Source organism: Capsella rubella, unplaced genomic scaffold (assembly GCF_000375325.1).
Source record: "Capsella rubella cultivar Monte Gargano unplaced genomic scaffold, Caprub1_0 scaffold_1, whole genome shotgun sequence".
NCBI classification, from domain to species: domain Eukaryota; kingdom Viridiplantae; phylum Streptophyta; class Magnoliopsida; order Brassicales; family Brassicaceae; genus Capsella; species Capsella rubella.
In genome coordinates, this window is record NW_006238923.1 from 9,692,620 (window position 1) to 9,713,023 (window position 20,404).

The 20,404-nt window shown below is 33.6% G+C and overlaps 4 protein-coding genes and 1 pseudogene across 4 annotated transcripts; 1 reads left to right on the top strand and 4 right to left on the bottom strand.

Annotated features, from left to right (window-relative positions):
• Window positions 1–84: 84 nt before the first annotated feature.
• Window positions 85–1,854, bottom strand: LOC17898652 (non-classical arabinogalactan protein 31). Its single transcript, XM_006305204.2, has 2 exons — window positions 1,116–1,854; window positions 85–655 (listed from the first exon to the last, which is right to left on the bottom strand). Exons 1-2 carry the CDS (start codon window positions 1,828–1,830, stop codon window positions 345–347), a joined length of 1,026 nt encoding a protein of 341 aa, XP_006305266.1. The 5' UTR covers window positions 1,831–1,854; the 3' UTR covers window positions 85–344.
• A 5,306-nt stretch (window positions 1,855–7,160) lies between these two features.
• LOC17897593 (B3 domain-containing transcription factor LEC2) lies at window positions 7,161–9,883 on the bottom strand. The gene is made up of 6 exons (XM_006304319.2): window positions 9,206–9,883; window positions 9,039–9,113; window positions 8,319–8,419; window positions 8,154–8,200; window positions 7,973–8,046; window positions 7,161–7,678 (listed from the first exon to the last, which is right to left on the bottom strand). Exons 1-6 carry the CDS (start codon window positions 9,671–9,673, stop codon window positions 7,343–7,345), a joined length of 1,101 nt encoding a protein of 366 aa, XP_006304381.1. The 5' UTR covers window positions 9,674–9,883; the 3' UTR covers window positions 7,161–7,342.
• A 2,961-nt stretch (window positions 9,884–12,844) lies between these two features.
• On the top strand, window positions 12,845–13,947 carry LOC111828655 (annotated as a pseudogene).
• A 2,092-nt stretch (window positions 13,948–16,039) lies between these two features.
• Window positions 16,040–16,670, bottom strand: LOC17898657 (S-protein homolog 21). Its single transcript, XM_006304549.2, has one exon. It carries the CDS (start codon window positions 16,641–16,643, stop codon window positions 16,236–16,238), a length of 408 nt encoding a protein of 135 aa, XP_006304611.1. The 5' UTR covers window positions 16,644–16,670; the 3' UTR covers window positions 16,040–16,235.
• A 783-nt stretch (window positions 16,671–17,453) lies between these two features.
• On the bottom strand, window positions 17,454–19,399 carry LOC17899274 (dof zinc finger protein DOF1.4). Its single transcript, XM_006305294.2, has 2 exons — window positions 19,236–19,399; window positions 17,454–19,035 (listed from the first exon to the last, which is right to left on the bottom strand). The coding sequence occupies exons 1-2, from the start codon at window positions 19,302–19,304 to the stop codon at window positions 18,091–18,093; spliced, it is 1,014 nt and encodes a 337-aa protein (XP_006305356.2). The 5' UTR covers window positions 19,305–19,399; the 3' UTR covers window positions 17,454–18,090.
• Between the last annotated feature and the right edge of the window lie 1,005 nt (window positions 19,400–20,404).

Here is a 20,404-nt window from a genome sequence, read left to right on the forward strand (position 1 = left end):
TAATTTGTTCATTCAATGTGTGTTATGTTTATACTAACGGAGTCATTTCATTATATTCTCATTTTGAAAAATCCAAAATAAATCATCTCGAAAAAGCTAGTAATACTATTTTATTCAAATGAAACTTAAACAACGTCGCTTAAAAAGAGAGATTCATACATCATAATTTAAACCCAAGCATTTTTTTTAACTTAAAAGAAGAAGAAAAAACTAGCTAACATTAAAATTCCAACGCACATAAACTCTCTCTCTCTCTCTTGCTCTTACACTCTTTTTTGAACACGAGATAATCATATGATAAACTCGACGTAATCAAGAAAGTAACCAGAGGGACGGATTCATCTTCATTTGGGGCAAGCCGGGTTGAATGCAAATGGACCGACGTTAAAGATACCGTAAGGCAGCTTGTTGATCACCACCGTGGATTTTCCAGGGCTTCTCTCAGGCTTGAGTACTGCGCCGACATCTCCACCGAAGAGCTTGGACACTTTGTTGCACTTGTAGTCCTTTGATTTCACCAGATACACACGGCATCCTCTGAAACCGTAGTTGGTCACCGTCTTCGGAGCCAACAAAAAGAAGTATCCGTTCTTGTCTGTCGTTGCCTCCGAGATTATGTTCTTCTTGCTCTTGCACACTAGTCTCACAGTTGCACCTGCACGAACCAATGTAATTAAATAAATTATTGAGAATAGTTATTATTGTATGCTTTAAATTACTTCTTTTCGGAAGTAGTGAAATTTATAAGCCAGACTGTAAAAAACAGTGACTGATGAGTGCAGAAGTGTACATATATAAAGTCACTCTCTTTATTTTTTTATTTTTTTTTTACCGCTTTTCAAAACATTGACTAGTTACGTACCAAAAGGTCCCTACCACTTGTAACGTTTTTGAAATTTTGAATTATTATTATCGAAGTGTGCGTTGGTATGTGATACGTATTATTATTTATAGACATATACAGTATTGAATAAATGCGTATGCAGAGCGGGCAAATTAGGTTATTTCACAAGATTATTGCTGATGTATTTATGAATGTATAAAATAAATAACAGAAGTTAATGATATACTACTAATAACATAAAGAAAATTAGTTCAAGAAAATTAGTTCAAACCTTCGGCAGGTTTAGCGCCTGTGAGTGAGTCGTAGGCAGCGTATTTGCAGCTTTTGCAGAAGACTGTACCACGAACGGCGACTAGGCTACGGTTGAACTTAGGTGGGTAAACCGGCGGCATAACTGGTGGCTTAGCCGGAGGAGAAACTGGTGGTTTAACCGGGGGCTTAGTTGGGGGCTTGACTGGAGCTTTGGTAGGAGGGTAAACCGGGGGCTTGACCGGAGGTTTGGCTGGTGGGGAAACTGGTGGCTTGACCGGGGGTTTAGTCGGGGGTTTAACTGGAGCTTTGGTGGGAGGGTAAACCGGGGGCTTGACCGGAGGTTTGGTCGGTGGGGAAACTGGTGGCTTAACTGGGGCTTTGGTTGGAGGCTTAACTGGAGCTTTGGTAGGAGGGTAAACTGGGGCTTTGGTTGGGGGCTTGACAGGAGCTTTGGTGGGAGGGTAAACTGGGGGCTTAACTGGAGCTTTGGTAGGTGGAGACACTGGTGCCTTAACCGGGGGCTTAACTGGAGATTTGGCCGGTGGGTGAGGGTGAGGGTGGGGGTGGTGGTGATGGGGAGGGTGTGGGTGGTGGTGACCGTGGTGGTAAGGAGCTGGAGCAGGAGCTAGAGTAGGGGTTTGACTGACATGGTTCACTTCTTCAGTGAAGGCAGAGGAAGTGAAGCACCAAAGTGCTACGAGACTCACTAATACACTCTTACCTAGGAACCCCATTTTTTGTTGTTTTTGGTTAGTGATATGAGTTGTGATTATGAAACGGTTCTATTTATAGGAGAGAGGGTTCACGCTTCGAGTGTTATGAAATAAACTCCCCCTTTTATTTTCTTTGTAAATAATAATTCTAGTTACTAAGTTACTAGTACCACGTTAGTTACTCCTCTTATATTTCTGGTAACTATTCGTTTTTTTTTTTGTCACTCTTTAATTCTATTATACTCAAGATGAAAAGTTTGGCTATACAAAGATTTTTATAGTCACTTACTAATTATGTTTACAAAAAAGCTTATAAAATACGCAATGTTAAAAAGATCTTAAGTTCTTAATTCATCTTGTAAAAATTGACGTTGATTAATTATTTGATTTAGAAATTGATTCGTCTAAATTATCTAGAAAAAAAAGACTAATGCATAGGTGTAAGATTTAGATCGCCTACGTCAAGTTGCAGTATTTTTATTTTTGTTTAATAACCAATGTGTATTGCTCTTTATAAATTTTCCCCAAAAAAAAAAAGGATCGTTTTCAGAAAAAAGAAAACAAGATAATATAGCCACACAAAATTAACTTTTACTAATTACTATTATCACTATCCATCTAAACTGGACACTGTTTAGATAATTTAACTTCAACAAAAGTAATATGTTGGAAGGATATAAAATTTATAGAGAAATTGTTTTATAGCGTGAATAATTGTAATGTTGTTGAATATGAATTTCAATTACAATAAATTGTTTAGTGTCCTTTTTTTTTTGACATGATATCAAAGAAAACACTTTTCTTTTTGCATGATGATATTAAAGCAAACATGCAAAAGTTTTTGAAAATTTATATATGTGAAACTTTAGGAAAATTAAAAGTTTTGATAACATTTTCTAATTGCAGAACAATAATCGCAGAAAGTACCAACTCATACGGTAATATTATCCGACGGACGTTGTTACATGTATTGGAAGAGTGAAATTTTCTGATAATTTTAAGTTTATGTTTAGGCAACCTAGCCATGACCGACACCGACATACCGTACGACTTTACCTGAGGAGGAAAATTGTATTGATACTAAAAAACATAAAGTCTTTAGTTCACTGTATTTCTATATGTAATAAGTAGCCTCGAACTGAGTTTGCCATTAGTTACATTGTCTGAATGCATGTAAACCACATTTTGTGACAAAAGCTGATGTGGTTTTTAACTATTTTCTCTCAATATGTATCACTGATGACATCTTTTGGAGACTTTGAGCGTAATTGCTGCGTTACATTGCACATGTTCCTCAATTGATTAATCAAAATTTCTATAATATATTAAAGTTTGATCGATCACACGTAACTCTAAAAGTCATAAGCATACGACTAGGATCAGTTGCTGATAAACATGATAATACGTATACTTAGACAACTCCATAATACAATAGAACAAATTCACTCATCTCATAACTAGCAACCATATTCAAATTTGAATCCATTACTATTGAGATCACTTTTCTCAAATAGTTAAAAGTGATTACGCTTAGATATTTTTTCCATTTTTTCTGTCGTTTGTCTAAATTGTTTTTTGTGTTTTTTTCCTGTGTTAAATTAATGTAAAATGTCTAAATCGATTCACAAAAAGTTAGAAATGCAACGCACCATTTCAATAATAACTTTCACGAACGAGTAACTTAAATTATTACCGTTGCGGGAGATATATGTTTGTCCGGATAGAGACATGTCATGTTACATTTTCATGTTACCTGCAAAAGTATGGGAAATATGATAGACCCACATTAACATTATTATTATTTATTTATTTTAAAATAAAACCTATCTTTGGATGCTTTGGTCTAACGTTTAGCTATAGATTATAAACACAATTATGACGAGCCATAATTGTTTAAATGTTTAAATCCGATAACGCGAAGGCGAAGATGTGTTATCATTACGTTTACATTGTGTAGACTAATCATTCTTGTCGTTGGAATGATTCTCTTTGCTTTTATGATTTTTACTGAATTTAATATAAAAAAAAAATACGCCCCTAAAAAGTATGCATCGTGAACTTACCACATTTTCCTCCAAAAAATATGGCTACTTTCGTGCTATATAGTCTTTGCCCTTATAAAGTTTTTGTGTATATAAAATTTCTTAACTGTATAAGTGATATAGGTAGTATCATAGTGTATAGGTGGGTTTATCAATGTCCGACCTGATTGTCGGATCTTCACACCATCAACGAAGAGTTAAGTTCCATGGCTAATCAATTTCGTATTTTAAAAGTAAATATGACCAATTGTTTTTGTGTACATTTGTGTTGTGAAATGTTTGGTTTAATACTAATGAGGATTGCTACGTTTCTTTATACAACTTTTGGCTCTAGATATGTTGTTTTAGTTTGTTGAATTTATTTTTATTTATTTCTTATCAAAATCCAAAATCTCACTTCAATAAGCTTTTGGGCACTTTTTTTTTTTTTTTTTTTGTCAACACTTTATATTAATGATTCAAACAAACCAAAACTAAAAAAACATTGTTTAAATCTAAAATAAAACAAAACAAAACTCGGGGATTTTTATTTATTTCGCGAAATCCAAAATCTAAAAATCACTTAAATCTCTCTCTAACATTTTACTCGATTGTACATAAGCTTCTAATACCAACTTGAACGATCATTCGATCACAAACCACTTGTAAACAGCCGAACGTTCATAGATTGTTGTTTCATAGTATCCACACGTGACATGTATATCACATTACACATTTAATGTCCAAATCGAAATGCCACGCTTCCTACATTATTATATTTAGGAATTTGGGTACTTGGGAGTTGGAATCCATTATAATTTAATCAAACTATGATTTTAAAATTCATCGTCAATAAATTCACTCACTCGATCGGAACTCGGAAGGTTGGTTAGTCAATAAGTTATACTATTGCTTGTGTAAATTTGTATAATACTGACGGGGCCATATACATATTTATATAGTAACATTTGAGAATTATATTTTCATAGTATTTATATCCAAAAGTGTAATTTTTTTGGGTGTTGAAATTTTTACTATTATCTTAATCTAAAATTGTTTGGTTGTGTTCATATCCAAACGCGATTAATGTAAAAAAAAAATATGTTTAATAGTTTGTTGAGTGCCTAGCTAGATCTAGATGTCAACTATTATTATGACCGAATATATAAACTTTTAGTCAACTAAAGAGAAGAATCCTATCTGTTAGTAAATAGTGAAACAAGGTCACGTAGTCACGTGAAATTCTGCTGCAATCATCCTTCGGAGCAAAGCCAGGAGCCTATAACGGAGAACTTCAAAGATTATTAAATCTATTTCCCATATTTAAACTATAGATCGAAAATATATATATATATAGAGAGAGAGTATATATGGAATTTTTACATTTTAGTGCGATCGTGTTATATCCAGAACCTATAGCGTAAATCCAAAATGAGAGAATAGTCAGATCGTAACTTGGTATTTAATCAATCTGGTTTTCTATTCGCTTATAGTTGCTTTGAGGTTCATATAGTAATATCGATCAAACTTGAGATTTGATTGTCGGGTCAAACAGTAACTCTAATAAATTGTTTATTCTTATAGATTAATATTTGCATGGATTCACTAATTTCGGTTTGCATGAATTCACTTACTTTACCCCAAACACGTGTTGATTTTATTTCAAGTCTGCTGCACAGCTAAAGTCAAACATATACTTCCCTTTTAGTTTAGTGTCCCAGGTTAGTTGGGTTTGGAGTATCAGCTCTTTTGGGCTATATATATAATTAGAGTCTGGCCTATGGTTAGAAGAGATCATGTCTACTTTTCAAATTGAGAGTATAGTGTGGTAATTGTTTTGGGCTTGGATTAGTATTTAGGCTAAGGGTTAGACCGATGGAACTTACAATGTCTGGGTTAGGGAATCAAGTTTGAGAAATTAGGCCGACCAGTAATAACTTATTTTGATTTGCCAATTCTGGAAAATATAAAATAAAGGATGGAAAAAGCTATTAGAATTTCCGACTTCTGTGGAGGGACTATGCGTGTATCATCCTATTTTGAACACTTGAATGTCACTATGTTCATCGCGTGTGATACTGAGCATAAAGGCGTGTATTAAAATGTCCCGCATAGAAAATTGGAAAGTTTGTTGAATAATATATAAGTTATGTGACAAACTTTCCACTCATGGATTATTTTTTGTATATGAGTTTAGATCTATTAATGTAGTCTAACTAATCTCAAAAGAATACAGTAAAGTAGCCTAACATTCGGTTTTTGGTCGGTTTTGGGTCGGGTTAATCGGATTCGGCAACTCAAATTGTGTTTTCTTCCTTCTTCTTCCACCCATCTCTATGCCTTTTATTTCTGATTTTCTGCAATTTGACATGATTTCCTTTGAAATAGCTGCACCATCAACACATAAACCAAATTGTGAGTCAAAATGTCATTAAAAACATAAGAAACAAAGAAGAAAGCAAAGCAAACACACAAAAACGAACCAAGAAATATGAGATCCATATCATCTTGGAGTTTAATCTTCGGAGTTGGTTCCTTGAGGCATAGCAGTGGTGGTTGCTGTTAGTTTCTTAAGGGTCAGCGGCTCTAATATTTCTTTTAAGATCTAAAGATGAAAAATATTAGATTTTTATGTTTTTATATTTCTGGTTAATTTTTGGTTTCGGGTCGGGTAGAAACCAAAAACCGAAATTAATTAGTATAGAATCCAATCGAGTTTATGTATTAAACGAATCCAATTTCAATCGGTTTATTCGGATTGGATCCAATTTGGGTTTTGGATTTTGGGCTTTCTGTCGAGGCCTAAATCAAAAGAGAATGATTGGCACATCTTATATATATTGTTCAAAGATCTTTATTCCAAGCAATGTGGGACATGTTATTTATAAAAATCTTTAGCCTCTTTCAAGATGTGGATGGGAAACGAAAACGAATCCAAACCCAACATCTCAGAAATACTACAACAAAATATGTATGTTATTTATATGGATCATATAGATTAAAACCATTCTCATAGAAATTTGTTTGTTGGGCTTTATCATGATTCTATATTAGTAAAGCCCAACTAATAAAAGACGAACCACTACGAAGTTGGTTTATGTTTATTTATCCGTAGTCAAATCGCATGTTCACTGAGAATCAAGCATTCATGTCCTTCCTAAACGAATAAATTTTCACATTTACTTCAGTTGTTTAGTATAAATCTTGAAAATTCATATGAAACAAATCTCTAATCACTAAATAAATAAAGGTTGTTCGCAAACAAGATGTCTAAATCTCTTCCAGGTTATATATAAAACTGAGAATGAAATGTTTTGTAACTAAAACTGATATACTGAACACAAACGATCATTTTTCTTAATTAAACAAACTTTGATACATTTATAACCAAGAAATAAAAACTATATAAAAAGCCAACTATAGATATGAAATATTTTCTTTTAATCTCCCTTCTTTAGTATATCCCAAGGTCCATTTGCATAAGGGGGTTAGCTATATGAACTTCAACCACATCACCACCCAGCATACTCGCTAAAGCTCGCCTGATCATCGGATGAACCCACGTCCGCATGATCCACAGATGACGACGAGGACGCAGTTTGAACTTGATGGTGCTGATGATCAGTGTCAATGGTGAGGTCCATGAGATCGTTAGGGTTGGGATCATAGTGATCGTTTAGATTTCCAATGAGCATTGCAATAGCAGCTTCTTCTTCGTCTCCTTGCATGTAATCATTCATTAGCTCTTCATAGTGGTTCATGTCATAGTTGTTGATTATCTCGTTCACTTCCATCGACTCATCTCCACTTCCTCCATTTTGTTTGCCCGACATTGTAACGGCAAAGTACTGTAATAAGAACAAGCGAATAATACGCACACAAGTCATAAGTCATAAGCAAACCAAATCAACCCAAAAAAAGGAAAATTATTAACTCTATATAACTTCATGTAATCATTGACAGGAAAAGGCCAAAAACAGGCAATAAAGTTTTGTCTGTATGCTCAACAAACTGATTTCAATGACTACTTATAAAATTCCCAATTTAATTTGAACGTCTACTAATTAGTCATTTTTAATTAACCCTTTTTGTCTTTTTATAATTAAAAAAAGGGGAAAGGGGAAATTAATAAGAGAGCTCACGAGATTCTTGCTTTCGTCCTCGTATATTGTTAAAGTATCTCCAGTCTCTAATCCATTTTGCTTCACAAATTCTCCTTCAGTTATCACACACACAGACACATACACAAAAATATTAAAAAATGAAAATCATATAAGTAAAATACTTTTGATGAAATAATATTTGGAGTTCCTCAATATTTACCTGTGTTTTCGAGGACATACATTCTGCTCTTGTTATTGGACCAGAACCTGTGACATTAATACCAAAAAAATAACTCGTAATTTAAAATAAACCCTTAACCAAACAAAAGAAAAAACCATTAAAATTTAGCGTATGATTAAGAAAGAAGTGAGACGTGAGACTAACTTGTATTTGAAAGACCAAGACTGCAAAGAGAAAACATCTCTCATCTCTACAATGATTCCTTCTTTATTAGTTAACTTCGGAAGCTTTCCTTCTGCTTCCCTCTGCATTCCAAAGCCAAATATTCACGTATTAATTTCTTACTTAGGAAAATAACAACAATTATCATTAAACCAACTTTTAATTAATGTCTTAATTAAACACCCAAGATATATGTAGACTTTTTCCATGATGATCTTTTTTTTGTGAACAAAAAATTCACTTTCCCATAATTGTGTCTCGAGGTAAATCATTTAAGAGATATTTAATACAGAAAAGGCCATATACTAGACGTCTTTTCATTTTCTTCAACCCCATAATGTAAAATAAACTCATTTTCACAATTTTCATCTTAGCTAAATACATAACAAAAACTGGGTGTGATACATAACAAACAGTTCAAACTTAACTATTAACTTTAAATTAAGAATTAAATTCGTATACACACTACATGATAATGTTTAAAAAATATATATATATATAAATTTGTAATAAAACCAAACTAATTTGATTAAAAGAACTTCATTTTATTCCACGTTCTCATGTTCATATGCATCATGTTTTTTCGTGTGATTTCCACAATTTTCTTCATAAAATTTTCTCATTTGCAAATAAGAAAAATAATGAAAACGAAACAAAAGAAATTGTAAAGTAAACTAAACTGAATTGTAAGAATTTACATACCTTTGGGAGAACTATCCTCCCAAGCGCCCCAACATCGCTCTTCTTCAAAAGCTTCACACACAAAACCCTAAGTTTCTACAACAACCAACCAATTGAAAAAAAAAAAAATTAATATGTATCATAGAGTTAAATATTATAAAATTGGACCAGCACAAAAAAAAAAAAACCTTGTCATCGAAAGTGGAGTGAGGGTAGAGATCTTTTTTCTCAGGGATCTGCGCAGAAGTTTTCATGTCAAGCATCATCAGCTGTCTCTTTGAATCAACCAAGTCGTTTGGACTAGAATTAGGGCTAGGGTTGTTTCTTGATCTGATCATGGCGTTCTTCCTGTTGATCCTGGCCATCTTGGTCGGATCAAGAAATCCCAAGCAAGGGTTAGTATTACTAACCAGAGAACAGAACCCACTTCCGGTTTGGCCAACCGGGATCTGAGGAAAACCATCGGATGAGTAAAGTGTCTGATGAGGATTCATCAACGCAGCCATCTGCTCCACCGGGTATGGATACGGCGGCAACAAGTGATGAGGCTGATGAGCATAGGTCGGGATCGTTGTGAAGTGAGAGAGATTGTTGTTAACATCCAGAGAGAAGTCTTGGACAGAGTTTGCGTTAGAAGAGGAGAAGAAGTTATCCATTTTTCCCGGGGAGAGAGAGAGAAAGAGAGAGAGAGAAAGAGGGAGAGATATGAATGGAAGAACAAAAAATAAAGAGAGAGGTCGTTGGGGAGATTGATTAGAAGAGAGCGAGTGAAGAAGAGACAGATGTTGGAAAAACACAAAAGGAAACGAGTCAAAATGTTGCAGATGGTTCGATGTTGCAGCTTATGGGGATACCCATCTCACCACTCACACAAGGAGAGAGATGTGATTATATAGAGGCTGAGACATATACATACAGTCGTGTATATGTATATGTGGCGCCAGATTGTGTTTGAATGTATATAAATGGTGTTTATGGCACAGAAGACCACGAGAAGGTCATTGGCTGTTTCTGTTGTTTTTATCTGAGATATAGAGAGAGAGAGAGAGAAGACTCTTTGTTTTATTTTGGAGTTGCTTGGCTCTCTTCCTTTTATTTACTCTCTTAAGCTATCCTTAAATCAAAGTTATTACTTAATATTTTGTTCAAACTTTGAAAAGATAAATCTTTGTAGTTTTAGTAATGGTTTGATAGTTGGCAATAATAAATTTTGGGGAAATCAATTAACAACCATTTATGTTTTGTCAAAGTTAAAGTTATTCGTTACTAATATTTTTGTCGCTTGTACATATATATATTTCTTTTTGACAACCTTTTGTCGCTTGTACATATTTAGGAAAAACCGTTATTTTCTTAAAATAACTTTAATTTAGAAAATTTTTGTATTCAAAGATTGGAAACGACAAATCCATTTAACTTTAGAAATATTATAATATTCACATATTAAGTGTTACAAAAACTTTATAACTTGTCACTCTTATTTTGTAGAAACTCATTAATCGCCATAAGTATATATTTTGTTATTGGACATACTTTGGGAAAAGCTTACTTTTTGGTATACTTATAAGGCACTATAATATCTTGTAATTTAAATACTCAGTAAAATAGCTACTAAAGCTTTAGAATTCAGAATTCAATTATGTGTAATATATTTACTTTAAACCTAATTATTTGGTAGTAAAACCAATATTATACATTTAAAAAGCTTATAGCTGATGTAATCTTTAGATGATTTTGGAGTGTTGAGTGTGTTTCTTAGAACTGTTAAAATAGGCAGTCCATAGTCCATCTATGTCCAATTTATTATGGACAGTTCAGTCACAAGTCCATATGTGGAGCGGAGATGGTCTTACACTTTCAGGGATTTCACACTTTCTTCTCCCAAACGGCTGGTGCTAGTGGAGTATTTAGGACTAGAAAAGTATTTGGATTAGTCAGTTTTGGACATGATGACATTTAAGAGCATTGATGCTTTGGCATATTGGAGAGCCAGTTCAAACCGTTTTAAGGAGTTGTCTTCTATGGCTTGTGACATTCTTAGCACCCCTATTACGAATGTGGTTGCGAAATCATCGTTTAGCATATCAACATGGGTTTTAAGGAAGTATCAAAGTTCACTTCTTCCTTCTAATGTTCATACTTTAATATGTGCAAGAAATTGGCTTCGAGGATTTGAAGAAATTATTGATCTATGTGAGTTTATCGACAAAGACAATGAAGAACAGGAGTTTGAAACATTTGTGCTAAAATTATGTTTGAATTTTGAAGTTTAATTTCTAGAGTTTTGTGGTCAAATGTGCATTTGGATTTTGGTACCTTTAACTTTCGTGTCAAATTTGTCTTTGGATGTTGTGTTTAGCCATTTGTGTTTTAATTTTTTTTCCTTATTTTACACAATTTGTTATATTTTGACCAATAGACACTCATAAATAGCCCATTAAATATGGTCGCTAATGGACACGGTCAACTATTTGTCCATAACTAAAATGGATAATGTTGGACGTCAAATTATAATGGACTTGGACAGTCCATTTTAAGAGCTCCGGTGTTTCTTTCGTTACCACATACAATTAAATCTTATGGTTGCTATTATTTTATTACTTGTTAATTTTGGATTACTGATTAGAGCATTAGTTTGATAGTTGGCAATATTAAATTTTGAGGAAACTCAATTAACAACCATTTATGTTTCGTCAAAATCAACTTTATTCGTTATTAATACTTTTGTCGCTTGTACATATTTCGAGAAAATCCGTTATTTTATTGGAAAAAACTTAATTTAGAAAAATTTAGAATTCAAAGATTGAAAAAGACAAATCCATTTACCTTTAGAAATGATATAATATTTACATATCAAACGTTACGAAAACTTCATAAATTGTTATAACTCATATTTTCAACAAACTCAATTAACCATCATAAGTACTTTATCGATAAAAACTTATTAGGCACTATAATTTCTTGTAATTAATATACTAGATAAAATAGTTACAAAAACTTTAAATTTCGAAACTCAGTTTTGTGGAAAGTTTATTTGTCTCGTTAGATGATATTTGTTGAGTGTGTTTCTCTCGTTACCTCATAAACTCAAGTCCTATGGTTGCTATTATCTTATAACTTGCGAATATTGGATTACTGATTAGAGAAGCACCTCCATCATGCATCCAAGTTTGTGTATATGTCGTGTTGAGCTCTTAATTCCATCTGATCTCATGGCTGAAGCAATATCTACATAAATAAGCATTAGTGCGGAGAAATGAACTCGGTCTTCTTGTGAATGCTCGGATAGAAGTTTCTTTAGAAAATCTTTGATGAGCATCACTTCCACCATCCATCGGTTGTCGCAGCCACATATTCTCTTTTCACATACTTTCTCTCCTTTATTACCCACATAATGATCTCGTTAGCTATCTTTCATTCCAACTTGATAGTTGATACAATGAATCTCAACCCTAAATTAGTTCTTTCTCCGATGTAACATCTTCCTAGATCGTTCAACCATATCTACAATCATCACATGTTGTTGTTATCCTCAAATTTGGAGAAGACGAATGCTTAGAGAAAGGATCTTCCATTAAGAAGTCTAGGTCCATGGCTCCTAGAAAAAAAAATATTAATTAGAGAGTTCTCTAATTCTTATACAAACTATTGATTTTAGTTATAGAAAACAGAAGACATTGGTAGGCATTTCCATTTTATTTTTTTAATTCAAGAAAAGGGAAAAATGTGATGAGATTTACTTTTTTTTTTCTTCTTCTCTTATTCATTGGTTAGACAACTTATGTGTATATAAATAAGAGCCTCTGCATCTCTTTTCGTCAATATAGATGAGATACTTGTCTTGCAATCACTACACGTTTATGTCGAAAAAACTTTGTTTTAGGACGGAATGGCTTCATCACGATGTCGTAGAGTGCATCCTCGAGAGAGCTCCGGTGACATCTCTGCTGAGATTCAAGGCTGTATCGAAGCAGTGGAAATCAACTATCGAATACCATTCATGCATCGTCAGCAATCAGGAGATCATGATGTTCTTATGGTGTCTGTTCTTGTCTACAAGGATGGTTTTACACTGTCCCGGGCATGTTACCCTCGGGTTTCGAATGTCTAAGAACATTGATGTCGGGTTCATCATCGTCACTTCAGATCCCTACTCATTGGGAAGACACATATCACTTTGTTTGTAAGAGTAGCTGTGACGGTCTCGTTTGTCTCTACTTTCCCGATCGCATATGTTTTGTGATCAATCCCACCACTAGGTTGTATCGAGTTCTTCCTCTCGCTATAACCAACTCATCATCGACACAGGAGTAACCATTTTGTTTATGCTTGGGTTCCGCAAAGACAAATTCACCGGCACATACAAGCCCGTTTGGTTATACAACTCCTCCAAGTTTTCACTAGAAAACATTACTACATGCGAAGTTTTCGACTTTACCACCAATGCCTGGAGGTAGGACACTCCCTCTGCACCTTACCGGATTATGCGCAGAGATCCTGCTGCGTAGAAACCATAATTATATCTTTGGATCTTCACACTGAAGCTTTTCAAGTCATCCCTATAGCTCCTTTTGCCAATGCACAACATGACTTGTTCACCATGTGCGACCTCGACAACCGCTTGTGCGTATCCTCTATAAATTGGCCCAACCAAGATATATGGTCTTTCAATTCATAGAGCAAGACATGGATCAAGATTTATTCCATAGATGTTAATCAAACTTTCAGGCAGTTTGATTTCCAAGTTCAACTATACCCGGTCATGCCACTAGCACTTTTGGTTTGTACAAGTTTACAACTCTTTAAGTTATGGTTATGGTCTTGTATCAACAACGTTAGTGGCTATTTTGCGAAGTTTTATTTTTTGTTGTTGTTGTTTTTTTTTTGCATGTAGCTCGTTTCTCATAGCTACAAATTCCTTCATTACTAAATTCACTGTTATCTTGTGTAGGCTTAATTAAAACAGGAAAACTAATGTACGTCAAATTATTTAAGATGACATAATACATATGTAGTTGAATTATAGGTTTAAGTTGGATTATGCTATGCATGCCAACCAAATAAAAGTTCGTCATCAGATCAGACCTTGACACATAAAATTCATGAATGTTAGCACTTAGAACTATATCATTTATCTCAAAATCCCTCCATAAAACAAACTGTACATTGCTGATAACACAACAATCATCTTCATTGAAATTATAGATAGAATGTATATATATATATATATATTTTAACTTATTACCTTCCCACTAAACTATTTCGTTCACATTAGAAGTGAAAATGATTTTAAAGGAATATATATGAAGTTTATCGGGCAAATAAATCCACTATTGCTTATTAGTGAAAATGATTTTAAAGTAATATATATGAAGCTTTTTTTTTTTTTTGATGACAAAAAAAAAGCAACATTACCCATGGGGTTTTAAGCAATTTTTAGCACAAGATATGCTTAGAATGACTTCTTAAATAAAAGGCCACTCGGCGACAAAAAAAAAAAAAAGGCCACTCTTAACAAATCTTATGGTAAGAATTGTTTAAGACTCATGGATAATGGTGGTCTTAGTTATGAGTTAGAATTCTAAATGCAGTATGTTATATTCCTTTTTAACAAGTTTCTTAATTTATAATCATCAAAAATTTGTATTTTCTTATCAAATATAGAGTACTAGGTTCGGACCCGCGCTACAGCGCGGAGGAAAATTACCGGTTTTATTGGTTTATTAAGGAATTTAAAAATCGAGTATACAGTTATAGAAGATCCAATTAAAAACTTTTGGAGCCGTTTTTAAAATAACCCGATCTGAATTCCTTTTTTATTTCTTTTTTAATATATAAGAGATATAATTCTTTGATAAAACTTGTTCGTATTAAATTTGATTTAATCAATATTTGAATATTGTATTTTGTTAATAAGACTTTGTATAAACCATCGCAAAAATTTGATTTTCTCATACGACCCGTAATTCACTAAAACTGAATAACTTTTCCAGATAATTTCAAATTATATTTATGTAAGATTTGGTATTACATTGTATTTGGTTTTAGTTAAGTGGTGTGTATTATGTTCCGATCGATTACAAAATTATTAATGATTTAATATATGTTCTGACAGGTTGTAAAATTAACAATTATTTTATATATTTATAATATTTGAACCATTTCAAACTTTTAATATTTATAATATGAACATTTTAAAATTTTTATACATAAACTAATGGTTCATATTGCGTTGTAAGCTCTCTATCTAATTAAGAGAATGGGTTAAGGAAGTTTAGGAAAACTAATCGAGATGCTAGAATGAGAGGTTAGGTTATAGTTTGTAATTAGAGACACTTGTCTGTTTGTTTTAAAGCCCAGTTCTCGATTTTAGTTGCTTTATTAGTCTCTTATATAGTGTAGTAACTATGCGTAGGCATAGTTAAGTGTAATAGCAATGCGTAGTCTCTTATATAGTTGTTCACATCCTATTATAGTTAAGTGGTTCAGGATATGTTATTCGTTTTTTATTCATCGAATATTCTGTTTTTTGATATTTTTGATTTTCATAATATTAGATTGCACAAAAGCAGGATCTGTTATGGCAAAACAATTAATTGAAAATCACGATTTTTTAGGGATTGCCCAAATATCAATGAAATTTCCTAATATACAGACATTTATATTTGCAAACTAATTTAATTTCGAAATAACATTAATGCTATGCTAAAATCGGCCGGATATATCCAATAATTTTGGTAAGATCCATTAACGAAATATCCAATTAGAAAATCTGGGTTTAATTTTTTTATAACTCGACCCGAAAACACAATTGTACTTCTCTTTTAATATATAAGGGATATGGTATAGAAACATTGTACTACATATTTTGCCCACCCACACGACCAAAGAGGCTCTTATATTTCTAAGAATTTTTGTAAGATATAAACCATTATCTTAATTAAATAACCAAAAATAATTTTTATTAAACAAACTAAATAGAAATATTACATATACATAGTTATCAAAAATTGATCAGGATACATTATATACCTTTTGAACTGAGTAAATATATATGTAAAAAGTTAAAGAAATAAAAGGTAAAACTGAAATTTTGCATAAACAACGTAATAACAATAATGTTAGAGATTGAAAGAATATTTATTTTGTTCACATCTTATATAGGCTTTAATTTACGGTTGCTCTAGTAGACCAATACCAATATAACAGTTATTACTGTTACATTGGCCTCCAATTATGCACCTTACGGATCGGACCATTCTCTCTCCTGAAATAAACTCCATCTTCTCTAGCTATCCAATCATATGTGTGTCCGTTAGGCACACCATCTTGGTATTTATACACATCAAATTTATTTCCAAGCCTATAGTTAGGCCCATGTCTTAAAGTACACCAATAAAGTTTCGAGCGACGCCAATTTTGTTCGACACCAAAATGGTGTACTTTTCCCCACGGTATATATTTTGGTCCTTGGTCCTGACTTCCAGATTTACAATGCACAAAGAGGGTTGTGTGCTTGTGCTTGGGATCGAGATCGTTCCAGATATGGATATCATTTGTTAGACCGGATACATTACCAATCATGCATTGGCCACAAACAATTAGAAAAACTAAAAGATAGTTCATTTTTTTCTTTCTTTTCAGATACTTATATTTTTTAATTTTCTTTTGTTAAATTGATTTCGTGCTTGTGATAATATATATACATCTACAGATTGCTATTTTTGGATTACATTTTCTTTATCACAACTTTTTTTTTAGGAATTTTCTATTATAATCGGGTCAAAATAGAAACGCATGGACGTCTGATGTTCTCTAGACTCTAGTAGCTATATGCGCTTCGACGCATACGTGGAACCGCTTATTACGCTCTTCCATAACAATGATAGGAAGACCAAACGTGAGTGAGGACATTCTGAGCAATTGTGTGAAATAAAACCGGAAGTCATCCCGCACAAAACTGACGTGTTCAAACGATACCGACTCTAATGTCCAACGAATAAACAATCTCCAACTCTTGCACGTAAAGAATCATTACAGAGAAAATGACACAAAGAAACTTGTAACGAACTCGTGCCCACTTTACAAAAACACCACACTAGACTCCAAGTCTGGACCAGAACTTGTGTTCATTTATATATATAGCTCGCTTGTAACATATGTGGAACCTTGAGTTCTAGCCAACATGCTAAAGAACAAAATCATCAATTTGATATAATTATGAGCAATATATGTTATACAAAAATATCTAACCAGGTTTGTTCGCTTTGTCGGTCTAAGTATGTACACGTACACATGCCTATATGTCTCGATTCATTTTTCATTTTATTCATTGACGTACGTTGTTTCTGATAGTTCTAACGTATTTATGGAATCTCCCATTTGACATTAGCTAAAGGACATTCTCATTTCATCCACTTCATCAAGTCATCCACATTCGCCTTCGTACCGTGTTTATATATATGTACACGGACATGCATGTATCCAAAATTACCGTAAGAACATGACTCATCATACATGAATTAATAACCAAAGTTTTAACAACACAAAACCACACCCCTCCCTCTGTTTGTATACCCAATGAAAGCCACACCAAAAAAGAAATGTGAAACTAAAAAAAAAGATATAGAACTTGAAAACTATTGAGTTCTCGGACCCCAAAAAGAAACCCAAATTAAGCCAGAATATACCCTCCTAACCCCAATGAAAAGAAACACCAACCCATGTGGTGGACCTTAGAATTACATAGATGGAAAAATAAGAGTGATCAAAGTCAGGACCATATTATTTACATACATATAATTTACCTCGAGTGAACTTAACAGTGGACCATAGTAAACCTTGAACCAATCTTGAAACTCTTTTGTTTTTCTTGAACAACGCAAAGGAAGATGATTGAGATGGGGAGATGAAGAGGATCCGAGGGAGCTTTATAGTACCAAGATCAACTTTCCCCATGATTAGATCTCTCTGATCCAAGCTTCTTCTCTCATCTCAAAACAAAAAGGAAAAAAAAAAAAGTGATGAAGATGAACCCTAGCTAGTTATAGATCATATAACCAAAGGTTTTTGTTTATATCAAGGAGGTGAGGGAGGATCCAACGTTATTATTTGTTGGATCAAGCCATGCTCCATTGACAACACTTGCATTATTCCACATGCTGCTGTAGTTTGATGGATCCAAAGATGATGATGACATGAACCCATTAATGTTCCCAGAGATCTGATCAAGCTTTCCTTCTTTGTTCATGTCTCCACAGTTACCTCCAACATGCAGATCTTGAAGTGATGCTAGGGTTTGTAGATGGGATTGTCCCAACATGTCACTACCATTGTTGATGGGCTTGTGTTGCTGCTGGAGAAGAGTAGAGGAAGAAGAAGACATGGAAGAACCAAATAGACCCGATAGAAGAAAGGGTTTGTTTGTTGTGGAGTTGTTGACGAAGCTACCATTAATGTTGTGGTCATGACTCATATGATGCGGAAGCCCTAATCCAAGAGAACTAAGACTGCTAAAGCCAGATGAGAGAAACTCACCCTCTAAACCACTTGATGAAGAAGTCTTTGAAGAATCACTGAAACGGCTTGGAATCATTGGAAGATTATTACAGCTGCTCACATGATCTGATAAACCATAGAACAAGGGATGATGATGATTCATGGAAGAGAAATGGGAGATCTGATGAGAGTTATTAGGGGATGAAGAAGTGGTCGTCGAGACTGTGGAGGCAGTGGTTGCGGTTGTGGTCGATGGCCGCTTCATTCGTTTGTTCTTCCGGTAGCTACCGCCTACGGGAACGTTCCTGAGAGTCCCACCTCGCGTCCAGTATCTCTTGCAAGCCTTGCAAAAGTGACGCGGCTGAGAGAGGCTGTAGTTATTGTAGTAGCAAAACTTTGTGTTCGAGGAATCGCAACGAGGGCATTTAAGTTGTGGTTGCGGCTGCTGCGGTTGTTGTTGTTGTTGTTGCTGCTGTTGATGAGATGAAGCCACGATCATGTTCTTGCTCTGCATACTCGCCTGAGGAAGAGAGGGAGAGAAAGAAAGAGAGAAAGGATTCTTTAGATCGTGTGGTTTAACTAAAGGCTAAGAGAACAACGAGAGGACAAGAGGATATTATTCGGATCCAAAAGCTAAGAAACAAAAAAAATAAATGGGTCATATTATTTAGAGAGAGAAATTTATAAAGGAAAGAGAGATAGAGAGAGAGAGAGAGAGACCAGTGGATTGGTGTTGGGAGAGCTGATGATAGGCATCTTCTTCTTCTTCTGGTCACAATTGCCAAACATATCTTTCTTGATTAAGCTCTTTTGATTTTATTTTGTTTTGTTTTGTTTTTCTTTACTTCTATAAAGGAGAATCCTTTTGAAACCAGCAGTGTACAGACAAAGAGCTGTTGGCTATTATTACTGTTTTAACTTTCAAAGATTGAAGCACAAAGATTCTTGACAGATGGTTTTCTATAAGCTCTTTATTTTATATTTTTCTTTTTGTAATGTTGTTATTCGTGCCACTATTGATTATATATATACTATGTGTGAGTTGCACTAGGGTTTTCTCGAGTTTGTACTTTAACATATTGCTACTAGTTTTTAAAATAAGATTTTGCTACAGAGATGTTTTCAAGATGCCTTTGTTCTAAACAATGGTCCTTACACCGGCTCATTTTACTATTTTATCATATATTTCAGTTCTCTGTACAAAAAAAAAACATCAGTTTCCTTGACCGACTTTTAATAAAATCGTTTTCATTATTTTCTAATTTTTTTCTCAATAACTTAATTATATATCTCGTTTCAAAAAAAAAAAAAAAAAAAAAAAGAACTTAAGTATATATCATCGAAATATTTATACAATATCTTTTGGATAGGAAGTACTATGCCTTAATTTTATCCACAATTATAATGTCTTCTTTGCGTATCATATGGTATCCACTGTAAATTTCTCTAACTTGTCATATGGCCTGTTTGCCGGATTGTATTACCCTTATAAACTTCAGAAATTGGTATAGGAACAAATATACTATAAACGATGTTCAATTAGTAAAATAGCACGAAATTTGAGAAACTTGCATAGTTTGATGAACAATTATACCCACTCATCTTCTCTTTATTCCAGTTTTGTATGTATCATTTTTCTCCCGGATCCCCTATCTTTTTACCATGATACCATTTATTTAAGTTTATAATCTGATAAACCTAAACCATTTTCATTGCTAGTGAAATAATTTCACTTATCTTTCACATTTTTTGGGTCATGAATGTAATAAAGTTTAACATTGTTTAGCAAAAAAAACTAGGCCTAATTAATGTCTTAAAACTAAACGGCCTTAAGCACCTTATATATGAATCATCTAGAGACATATATGATTTGTAAGAAGTAAGAATAT